General features: G+C 34.5%; 1 protein-coding gene across 1 annotated transcript in view; it reads left to right on the plus strand.

Moving 5' to 3' along the window:
- Positions 1-7,126, plus strand: part of REEP1 (receptor accessory protein 1) — a 53,326-nt gene extending 46,200 nt beyond the window's left edge. The window contains 3 exon segments of the mRNA XM_026717346.2: positions 3,469-3,620; positions 5,066-5,111; positions 5,114-7,126. Of these exon segments, the coding sequence (XP_026573131.2) occupies positions 3,469-3,620; positions 5,066-5,111; positions 5,114-5,142 (227 nt within the window). The 3' untranslated portion in view covers positions 5,143-7,126.
- The last annotated feature ends 4,899 nt before the right edge of the window (positions 7,127-12,025 follow it).

Below are 12,025 nucleotides of genomic sequence, written 5' to 3' on the forward strand. Positions count from 1 at the left end.
ATAAGGAAGCCTGCCTATTACAGTCGCAACTTGCAATGCTCGTAAAATGGGTCCATCACATGATCAACCTGATTTTACATTTTTGTATGGTGGTCATTAAATGAATGTGGCAGCCATAAATTTGAATTCATTGTTTGCTATGAGTGAAATTTTGCCAAAACCAAGAAGTAAATTATTGGCTCAAACAAACTTAGCCAGATGCTGCCATTGCTGAAACAGCATATCAAAGAACTCATATTAAGAAAATATGATTTTGGACAGGAATGGGGAAATCTTGACTAACTAACAGGCTAAATTAGGACAGTCAGTGGAACCAAAAATTGCATGAATCCCTTTCTTAAAAGCCTCTTTTCTTATTTCCAGGGAGCTACCATTTTAATCAATTAACTCCTTTTTTATCTTTTCCAGTTGAAAATAATAGGGGGAATAATGTCAGGCCCAAATTGAATATGGTGGAAATGAGATAAACAGATCTGAATGCCATTGGTTCCTGGAAAGTCTGATGAAGGAAGAATTTAATTGCTGGACAAAACTGAATGTCCAGTTGTTAAGCAGCAGTGTTTTTTTAGCTGACATTCAAGATTAGAAGAATAACTCAGTGAGGGAAAAGATGAAACTCTCTGGTCATAAAATATTGGCATTGATATTGGTACTTCATCATATACCAATATGGCTATCTCCCTCTTATCCCCTTCTCCACATTGGAGAAAAACACGAGCCAGAGGTCAATGCCAACTTGTAGTGTGGGGAACTGTACCAATTCTAACAAATGAAATCTTGCTTCTGTTTGTGTCTGTGTATGGGTGTGTACCGGTACATATGTAACATATAACACATGTATAATTGCAAAATAATACACTTATTCTATTTTTATAATAAATATAAATTGTTATATAATTCAACTGATATGATGCCTATTATAAAATGGTTATGCTAGGTCTTTTCGTGGAGTAGTCTGCTTTGCATGGGGTTCAAATTCCAGTTGCTTACATCTCTTTTTCTGTTTGGTTTGCTTCTTTGAATGACTTTGTTTCAAGTGTGTGCCATGCCTTTGTTTTCCTTTGAATGCAAGCCTTGTGCTCCATATTTGTTATTAGTAAAATAGGGAGAATGTATCATTTTAGTCCAGTATAGTAAGGGACATGCAATCGGGGAGGGGATTTTAATGATCAGAATGCCAGAGGCCTTCTACTTCCTCTTTAACCTCAGCTGGGAGAAATTCAGCTTGATTTGGGGTGGTCAGATTCTGTAAGGAGTGCGGTGGGTTGTAAATCTTAATCCTTAATCCCCTATGGAAACAACAAGTCCTATAATATAGGGGGGATTGAGAGTCAACAATGAGCTGTGGAGAGTTAGAGGTAGAAATTGGGGATTTGCAGCCTTCTAAATGTTGATACTAGTTCTTACTAGTTCTCACCACAAGTCATTAATTCTACTTTAGGTTGCTGGATATTTCCAATAACATTTGGAGGGGCCACAGATTCCTCATCCCTGTTTTAAAGATAACTTGTCCTCTGTAATCAACTGAAAAGGGAAAAAAGTGTTAATTAGGAACATTTCAGCATCTGCCTGTGTTGTCTGATAAGGACAAATTCAGCTATGTGTCTGTTTGTATTTAATATCAACCGAATACTTATGGTGGTTTTACAATTTAGAATTATTTTTAAGTGACATTTTTTGTGCTCTTATAATTCTTGCATTGAATATTTGCTTCATAAGTCTTTGGCATTTTATGTTATTTTAAATTATATAAAGTTATTTAGGATAATATCATACTATATATTTTCTATATCTAAATTAATAAACTGAATAATGTTTAAATATTTTAATGCTATTGAAACATTAATGTGTTGCTCAAAAATCTCAATTGCTCAAAAGGAATAAGGCTACATATGCTAGCAAATGCTTTCTTGTTCATTATTTTTATTGTTTTTCTTTCCTTCTCCATATACCTATTTTGGGACTGATGTAAGTGCTATTGATTGTACGAGTAATTTCCAAACAGGAATGCGTAAGAATGCATTATACAACTAAGAAATGCTTACTCTTTACTTATAATATATAGTATGCATACATATATGCAATTATTGCACGTGGTATAAATAATCTTTGTTTTCTAGTTTGATTAGCAGTAGAATGACTGTAAATACACATATTTAGTTTTTCTTCCAATCAGGATATCTACAATGTTGTTTCTGTAAGGCATGCATTCAAACATTGACAAAATCTAATATGTACTATTGACTAATTGAAATGTGCCAAATTTGTCTAGATCAGGGCTGTCAAACTCCTGGTCTGCAGATGCATCATGCCTGGCCACACCCATGCCCAGTTTAGCAAAGGGGGAAAGTCCCAATACCTCACATGACGCCTCTGTGACGACGTCAGTTTGACACCCCTGGTCTAGATGTATTGTAACTTAACTAAATAACAAAATGTATGAGATTTTATTGGGCCTGGCTTTGTATAACTATAGACAGCAATGTTCTTTATAATGCTTTGTAAGTGGTTCATAATTCTTTATAAGTTTGCTTTATCATGTTCATAACATATTTATGTTGCAAGGAAAACAAAATAATTGCTTTAATCAGTAGAGATGATATTATGTGTTCTAGCGTGTTCCTGGGGAAGTATACAAATAATGAGGGAAGAGGATTGGCCCCTCTGGCTTGCAGGTTTTCTCCAGCCTTGTGGCTTCAACAAACCTAGTTGAGGCAGAGTAGTAGGGGTTCAATAAGGGAGGAAAGAGGAACCAACATGCGGCTACAACTTGTCTGGAAATGGTTCAGTGCTGCAGCCCACTTCTTGTTTTTAAACATGCAGACTTCTCCAGGAAAAAAAAAGATAGCTTGGGCAGTGGTGGGATTCAATTTTTTTTAACCACAGGTTCTGTGGCCGTGGCAGGGGAAGGATACTTTTAAAATCTCCAGTCAGAGGTGGTATTTGCCAGTTCTCTGAACTACTCAAAATTTCCGCTACCGGTTGTCCAGATCTGGTCAGAACCTGATGAATACCACCTCTGCCTGGAGGGCTACAAAGGGTAGGAGGGAACATTCTCCATCAACTTGCTTTCTATTAAATGGATCTTTTGTGATTGGCCATGCTTATTGTAGCAGTTATTCTCATGATATTTTATCAGATTTTCAAGTGTGCCAACATTTGTGGCAACAAGTGGCAAAAAAAGTTGGGGACTCCTGCCATTCAATGAGTAAACCATTTTTCCTAGAGATTATGTGAGTTGGAGTTAAATGCAAAACTTACAAAAGCTAAAGCCTTTTAATAACTAAACCAACTAACTACTAAACAGAAGACAGCTTAAATGATTGATAAATCACATTATGTAATTTGCTCCATATTATCTCTGGAGAAAGCATGGCCTGGACAATGGCTTGCTGAAAGTCAGTTTGGTGACCACCTTCTGTGACCTTCCATGTCCTGTTTCTCTTCGTTATTTAGATATTAAATTAGTGGTTCAACTAGATGGTGAGGCAAAGAATGAAAAGCCACTTGAAGCAAACTCTAAACCAAATGACATTGTATTGTCAGAGGATGAAGGGAATGCCTCATTGGATAGCACATCCAAGCCTAAAAGTTTTCCCCCAAAGGACCCAATCATTGAGGTACTTCCATATTGGAAATAGGCTTTAAAGCCGCACTTACTCGTAATAACATATTCTTTTTGTAGGACTTCTGTGGTTTGTTTCTTTGTTTTGGATAGTGGCAGATAATTCTTTCCTCAGCTAGAATGTCTTTCTTTGTTACGAAAGTAGCATGACCTCATAGTTAAAGTAGGGAAAGGTTTAGAAAATAGGTGTATTATTTATGAAACCTGTATGATTAGAAAACCATCATTATAAGCCAGAAAATGCTGTTTCAATTTAATATTTAATCTAGACCATTGAATCACATCAATTATTAATACTATTTAAAATAAAAATGAGCAATACTATTCAGATGTTATGAAAGTACTGCACTTGTCAGCTTATTTTCTTACATGCCATATTTTTAACTCTGACAACCATATCTTTTTAAATACCTTAAACTGCAGACTACAGTGTTAGAATAAAATATGATGTTAAACATTAGAAAGCAGCAATGGCTAATATTTTTCTCTTTGATGAGGCGGTAATCAATCTGACATATTGAGTGAAACATAACAGGCTTCTGAGTTCCAGAAAAATGTAGTTATGGAGAGAACAGATTCTGTAGTGGACTTTTGGAGATCTAAAAAGATATGTTCCAGTTTTGACTGTACCAGAACCATAGCAACAGGCATATTCATTATGTGGCTTACGGTTGACTGTGTCCTCCAGCAGAGCCGATGTAAGAATGTTGATTTAGATTGTAAAGAACATTTGGTCAGAGGAAAAGTCCAGTTTGGTAGTAAAGCATGCTGAACTATTTAATGTTTCATTGTGTAGCTATAAACTGCCAATCTATTAAGTTTGAACTGTGTGTTGCTATGTGTTTCATGTGTGTGTTTCAAGCTATCACTGAAAATCTAAATTGGCACTGCAATGGGAATATTGTGGAATAGTAGATAAGGCACTAACATAACCTTAGGGAGATACAGGTTCAAATCGGCCACGGGAACAAATGGAGTAAACTTTGGGCCAGTCACCTACCCCCAACTAAAACTATTTTTGAGTTTGCTGTGTGGGAATAAAGGGTTGCTATTCTGGAGAACTCCTGGAGAAAAGGCAGGATAAAAATAATACCAACAAATACACAGTAAATGCAAACAATGTAACATTATGTTAAATGCAATATCTTTAATCAGCTTTTTCCAACCACACAGGACTGCAACTTCCAGTGTCCATATTGGTTAGAATAATAAGTTGGCTAGAATGATTTATAGATCTTACAGTCCTATTGGGTGCTTTGCATTTGTATCAGAGCAGTGGATTGTGTTTGTACCAAGAGTAACTTTTGCTCAGCCTATTTTTCTGAAAATCAAGGTTGCTTTTTAAGAGTTGATTATTCATATTTGCTAAATACTTACATTAAGTTGTTTTGTTCAAATTGTATGCTTGGAATAATCATTTTTTTGTTATACTTTTGGCAGGCACCGCCTAGGAGTCTTAGACCTCGTTTCAGGAAAAAAAGTACCTCTTCTCTACCACTGAAACCATGAGTGTGTGAAGAACCATCCAGCACCAAGATCCACAGAATGCCTCTCTTCTGCCTTAAACGATCTGTATTAGTGTATGTGAGGGGGGGAGGGGAACAGTGGTGAGAGGGATGTGTTTGTGATATTGTAGCATTTTAGAAATGAACTTTCTTGCTCTCTTTTTCTTATGCTGCCATTTGTGTTGCATTATAGTTTTCACTGGCAGAAGCAATGTTTCTTGCTCCCCCTTCGATTTCTTTGCAGAATAGCCATTTTTTCCCCCCAGCTACAGTAATGAAGTTCATTATTTGTAACCATTTAAGTTACATGATTTTAGCTCTGTTAATGAACTTAGAAAATGAATTCTGTATCTGTTTTTACATCATATTTATTTGGGGCTTAATAAGTGTAATGTGGACCAATAGGGGCCACAGATTTTTCAGACTGTGAATTATGTATTAAGATTGTTTTGACTGTACAAGTAGTGAAAATGTAAAAACAAATTAAATATGTTACTATTTCTTCTGTGCATTCATTTATGGAGTTAGTTATTGTATATTCTGTCACTGAATCTGTATAAAAATGGACCCACTGGAGTCTTAGAAATGTGGAGATGAGAAACATATTTATAGGACTATACCACTGATGAATCTTTGATTTGATGCCATAACTTTCTTAAGACTGATGTCATTATGTTCAGCTAACTATGAAATCAGGTAGACATTGCATTCACAATAATAGAGCTACCGTGTTTCTCATATAATAAGGCTGCATCTTTTTTTTTTTTTGAGCCCCGAAAAAATGGCTAGGCTGTCTTTTCGGGGGTGACTTAATTCCCCTCCCTTGCATCTTTGGGCAGGCAGGCAGCAACGGCTTGGATGTTGACCTCGGCGTTGGTGGGGCACTTCGTATCGGGGTCAACGCAGGCAGCACCATATCTGGGTGTGCAACAAAAGCACTTCCTAATGGCAAGCCCCCCCCCCCCCATTCTCCCCCATTTCGCATGTTTTAATATAGGTCTTAATTTGGGGGAAGGGGCTTAATTTCATTTCATGCCTATAAAACATGCTGGGACTTCCTATTGGGGGAGGCCATATTGTTGGGAGAAACAGGGTAGAATTGTGCTATTGAGAAATTCAGTATATAAAAACACATTGATACAGTATTATCTAACATATTGACCATTTTAATGGGCAATTGTGTGATGTCTGAGGCATGTTTACAGGTTGCAATGAATGCTAAGGTGCAAATCATAATTAGTATTGGGTGCAAATCAATCCTCTGCCCATAGGATTTTAATCCTGTCATTCTCCCAGTTCACATATTAGCATTTAATTTAGATGTTCACAGATTTCAGCAGTAATATAGCTTCTGGTATAGATTACAACAGTCTGTAGTTAGATTGTACATTTGTAATTATAGAAAAGTTCGAAAAAAGGAAAACATATTAGGATTGATGTATTTTAGCTTTGGATTGATGCCTCATATATGTGTAAAGCATGTGAAATCTTGAAGATTATACTATAAACATTTGTGTTTGCCTTCATAACTATCTCATTAAAACAAAAGTACTGTAGAACATAAACATGTTGACATTGAGGATTAATAGAGTGTGTATGACAGCACTAATCTAATCTCCTTCAGGCGAGATTCTGAAATGACTGTATTTCAGTCTCCATTGTCAAACTTACTGTATAAAATGGATATCTGAAGTAAATATATATGATTTTTTCCAACATGCTTCAATATTAAGTTGGCAATTCCTAGTGTTTTTAAAATGCAAAAAAAAAAAATTCATTGTCTCCCTTTTAAACCAAATTTGGACCTTCCACCATTTTAATTAGTAAATCAAGAATTTAAATGGCAGCTAGAAAATATTAAGTCATAGGACAGGTATCTCAAAATCTTTGATGTGTCAGTTTGCATATTTATTAAGATTCTATTGGCATATTTTGTCTGTCTCTCTCATACATATACACCTACTTCATTATTGTATGAAACAATAGCAGACATAAAGTAAGAGCTTTGCCCCTGTGTTATATGTAATTGATTTTTTTCAAAAAAAAGTTGATAAATGTTCATTTATGCCAAAAATGTTTCTTCTCAAATTCTATGAAACTTTATTTTAATCAAAGCTAATCAATGTATTTTATTTTAATTAAAGCTAATGAATGACTTTTTGATCAGCTGTTTACTAAAAATATGACTGTTCTGGACTTTGTTTTGTAAATACTTAAGTAAAATTGTTGAAATTGCCTTATCTCTCATATGAATTCATTGTAAAATTATTTGTATCTAGCAAATGTACTAATTGCAGCTGAACAGTATGCCTCTATATAGCTCAGTGAGAATCATGAATGGTGGATTTTTAATCTGCAATATTGTTGGAAACAAATTGGTCTTGGCTGCTATAATAAATTGTTAGGTATATGCAGCAAAACCCATTAATTTTGGGGATTTGAAAACTCAAGGCACATACTTTCTACCAAAATACTGGGATTATAGAGAAGTGTCCAATATATAAAGGAAAAAGTTCCCATGCCCTGTTTCTAAGGGCCTACATAGCCATTTCCTACTGCTATTTAAATATCAGTGAAAGTAGAATGTCTTTGCCTTCATGCCAAACTGTATTTCCAGTTTTTCAATCTAGCTACCACCCTAGAATTGCACAGTGATCCCCATCCAAGTATTAACTAGATCTGACTCTCTTTTTAGCTGCACCATACCACACATTTACCAAATGCCCAATCCAGATTCCTTTTCATGAGGAAATACACCCTTGGTTTAGATCTATAATCTATTAGTTTTATCGTAGACCATAAAAATAAGTACCTCAATATCAACTAAATATGATATACAGTATATTTGGATTCATCCTTTTTGAAGCAGTTGTTTATTTCTGTCATAGCATATTGAATCTGGCTATGCTAGTTAACATCTTTGCCTCCTGATTAATTAATAGGCTGATGTAATCATCTTCAATCTTGGCTAAATATTGTCATAATTGGGAAATATATACCAAAAGGTAATATTAAACAAATAGTGGGCAGGTGCAATACTTTTTAGAGATTCATTGGTACGTAATAAGGTGGATCTGGATGAAATCATTCTGGAATTTTTTTTGGCATGTTGCTTAATAATTGTCCTTTTAAAAATTATTAAGATCAATGCACTAGGGGAAAGTTCATGGTACCTTGTGGTGGAATTTAATTTCCACCAAGAAGACTGGAATTTATTTTAAGAGAATAGCCAAACCTCTTGGGTTGAGAATTAATTTAAGCCAATAACTAACATATGCTTGACCCATTTCATTCTTGGTCTCTGTTTGGAATGCATCATGAAACCCAAAATGTGTCTCTTGGAATAGCTGATTGAATAGTGCTATGATCTAGGCAGATTTGAAAGTTGTAAATTAGCTGCAATATTGCTTTGATCACAAACACTTCTAGCCAGCTTAGTGTATGATTACCTCCTTTCATTAAAAAAAAAAGCCTTAAGATAGCTGTTGCACCTCCTTTTACCTTCTCTTTTAAAAACTGAATTCAGAGCCTTGAAGTGCACGTCAGTAATCTGTTCTGAAATATTGAAAAGACTGAACCTGTTCTATAACATTCCGATTAATTTGCCATGAATATTTATATTAGGTCATAAGTTTTGATTTTTTGATAATTAATAATCAGACCAGTATCTGTTGCTTAGGCCCTAAAGCTGGTATATTTGCCTTAGTCTTTGAACCTTCACTCTTGAGACACAGGAAGCAATGTCCAGTGAGAGCCTGGTGTTGTTTTTTTTTTGCCTACCCGAAGCCATTGATATCACTGATACACTGCTTATCGCCAGTTAGAAGATTCAGATGCTCAAAAGGCTACCAAAGAACTTGAATTGCTGCTGCCAATTAGAAAACTTAAAAGAGGCAAATGGAGAAATAGTTTTCACCTGCTCAAAGGCAACTTCTTATGCAATTAGTGATTAAGGCATCATGCTAGAAATCAAGACAGTGAGTTCTAATCCCACTTAGATATGAAAGCCAGCTAGGTGACTAGACCAGTCACTCTTTTCTCAGTTCAATCCATCTCATAAGATTGTTGCTATGGGAAAATAGGAAAAAGGAGTATTCAGTAGTTAATTACCTTGGAGTTATTTATAAAAATAATAAAGATGGGATATAAATATAAATGGTAAGCAGAAAAACTGCTCTATTTCAGTCAAAATCTGCAAACAAAATTAAACAGAATATATATGTAAAGAGGAAATAAAATTCTTATTAAATAAGATATTATTTAGAAAAAGAAAGCAAATCTTGAATATAATATTGATGTTCATGGTCTATTACTTTCAAGTCTGTGCTCTGCAAGATAAATGTACCAAATGTACAAGTGTACTTAAAATAAATGTTTCATAAGTAATTTTTCTTTTTTTGCAATAATGTATTTCATCATTTGACAAACTACCTGTATTTGGAAAGTTAAATTAATGTCATATTTATTAGTGAGATTCTATTGGCATACCTTTGTCTATAATTAAAAAAATGTCTCTCTCATACATATAGCAGTCACTCACTTCATTAGTCTGAGCAAAGTTGCAATTCTTATTTAAAAGCAGGATTTGAAACAATAGCAGACATAAAGTAGAGCATAAAGTTGCTTTTGCCCTGTGTTATATGTAATTGATTTTTTCAAAAAAGTTGATAAATGTTCATTTATGCCAAAATGTTTCTTCTCAAATTCTATGAAACTTTATTTTAATCAAAGCTAATCAATGTATTTTATTTTAATTAAAGCTAATGAATGACTTTTTGATCAGCTGTTTACTAAAAATATGACTGTTCTGGACTTTGTTTTGTAAATACTTAAGTAAAATTGTTGAAATTGCCTTATCTCTCATATGAATTCATTGTAAAATTATTTGTATCTAGCAAATGTACTAATTGCAGCTGAACAGTATGCCTCTATATAGCTCAGTGAGAATCATGAATGGTGGATTTTTAATCTGCAATATTGTTGGAAACAAATTGGTCTTGGCTGCTATAATAAATTGTTAGTATATGCAGCAAAACCCATTAATTTTGGGGATTTGAAAACTCAAGGCACATACTTTCTACCAAAATACTGGGATTATAGAGAAGTGTCCAATATATAAAGGAAAAGTTCCCATGCCCTGTTTCTAAGGGCCTACATAGCCATTTCCTACTGCTATTTAAATATCAGTGAAAGTGAGAATATCTTTGCCTTCATGCCAAACTGTATTTCCAGTTTTTTCAATCTAGCTACCACCCTAGAATTGCACAGTGATCCCCATCCAAGTATTAACTAGACTCTGACTCTCTTTTTAGTTTTGCACCATACCACACATTTACCAAATGCCCAATCCAGATTCCTTTTCATGAGGAAATACACCTTGGTTTAGATCTATAATCTATTAGTTTTATAAGTAGACTATGCAAAAATAAGTACCTCAATATCAACTAAATATGATATACAGTATATTTGGATTCATCCTTTTGAAGCAGTTGTTTATTTCTGTCATAGCATATTGAATCTGGCTATGCTAGTTAACATCTTTGCCTCCTGATTAATTAATAGGCTGATGTAATCATCTTCAATCTTGGCTAAATATTGTCATAATTGGGGAAATATATACCAAAAGGTAATATTAAAACAAATAGTGGGCAGGGTAACAATACTTTTAGAGATTCATTGAGTACGTAATAAGGTGGATCTGGATGAAATCATTCTGGAATTTTTTTTGGCATGTTGCTTAATAATTGTCCTTTTAAAAATTATTAAGATCAATGCACTAGGGGAAAGTTCATGGTACCTTGTGGTGGAATTTAATTTCCACCAAGAAGACTGGAATTTATTTTGAAGAATAGCCAAACCTCTTGGGTTGAGAATTAATTAAGCCAATAACTAACATATGCTTGACCCATTTCATTCTTGGTCTCTGTTTGGAATGCATCATGAAACCCAAAATGTGTCTCTTGGAATAGCTGATTGAATAGTGCTATGATCTAGGCAGATTTGAAAGTTGTAAATTAGCTGCAATATTGCTTTGATCACAAACACTTCTAGCCAGCTTAGTGTATGATTACCTCCTTTCATTAAAAAAAAAAGCCTTAAGATAGCTGTTGCACTCCTTTTTACCTTCTCTTTTAAAAACTGAATTCGAGCCTTGAAGTGCACGTCAGTAACTGTTCTGAAATATTGAAAAGACTGAACCTGTTCTATAACATTCCGATTAATTTGCCATGAATATTTATATTAGGTCATAAGTTTTGATTTTTTGATAATTAATAATCAGACCAGTATCTGTTGCTTAGGCCCTAAAGCTGGTATATTTGCCTTAGTCTTTGAACCTTCACTCTTGAGACACAGGAAGCAATGTCCAGTGAGAGCCTGGTGTTGTTTTTTTTTGCCTACCGAAGCCATTGATATCACTGATACACTGTTATCGCCAGTTAGAAGATTCAGATGCTCAAAAGGCTACCAAAGAACTTGAATTGCTGCTGCCAATTAGAAAACTTAAAAGAGGGCAAATGGAGAAATAGTTTTCACCTGCTCAAAGGCAACTTCTTATGCAATTAGTGATTAAGGCATCATGCTAGAAATCAAGACAGTGAGTTCTAATCCCACTTAGATATGAAAGCCAGCTAGGTGACTAGACCAGTCACTCTTTTCTCAGTTCAATCCATCTCATAAGATTGTTGTTATGGGGAAAATAGGAAAAAGGAGTATTCAGTAGTTAGCCACCTTGAGTTATTTATAAAAATAATAAAGATGGGATATAAATATAAATGGTAAGCAGAAAAACTGCTCATTTCAGTCAAAATCTGCAAACAAAAATTAAACAGAATATATATGTAAAGAGGAAATAAAATTCTTATTAAATAAGATATTATTTAGAAAAAGAAAGCAA

The sequence above is a fragment of the Pseudonaja textilis genome, chromosome Z, assembly GCF_049901715.1.
Source record: "Pseudonaja textilis isolate UNSWEBS1 chromosome Z, rPseTex1.2, whole genome shotgun sequence".
Classification (NCBI taxonomy): domain Eukaryota; kingdom Metazoa; phylum Chordata; class Lepidosauria; order Squamata; family Elapidae; genus Pseudonaja; species Pseudonaja textilis.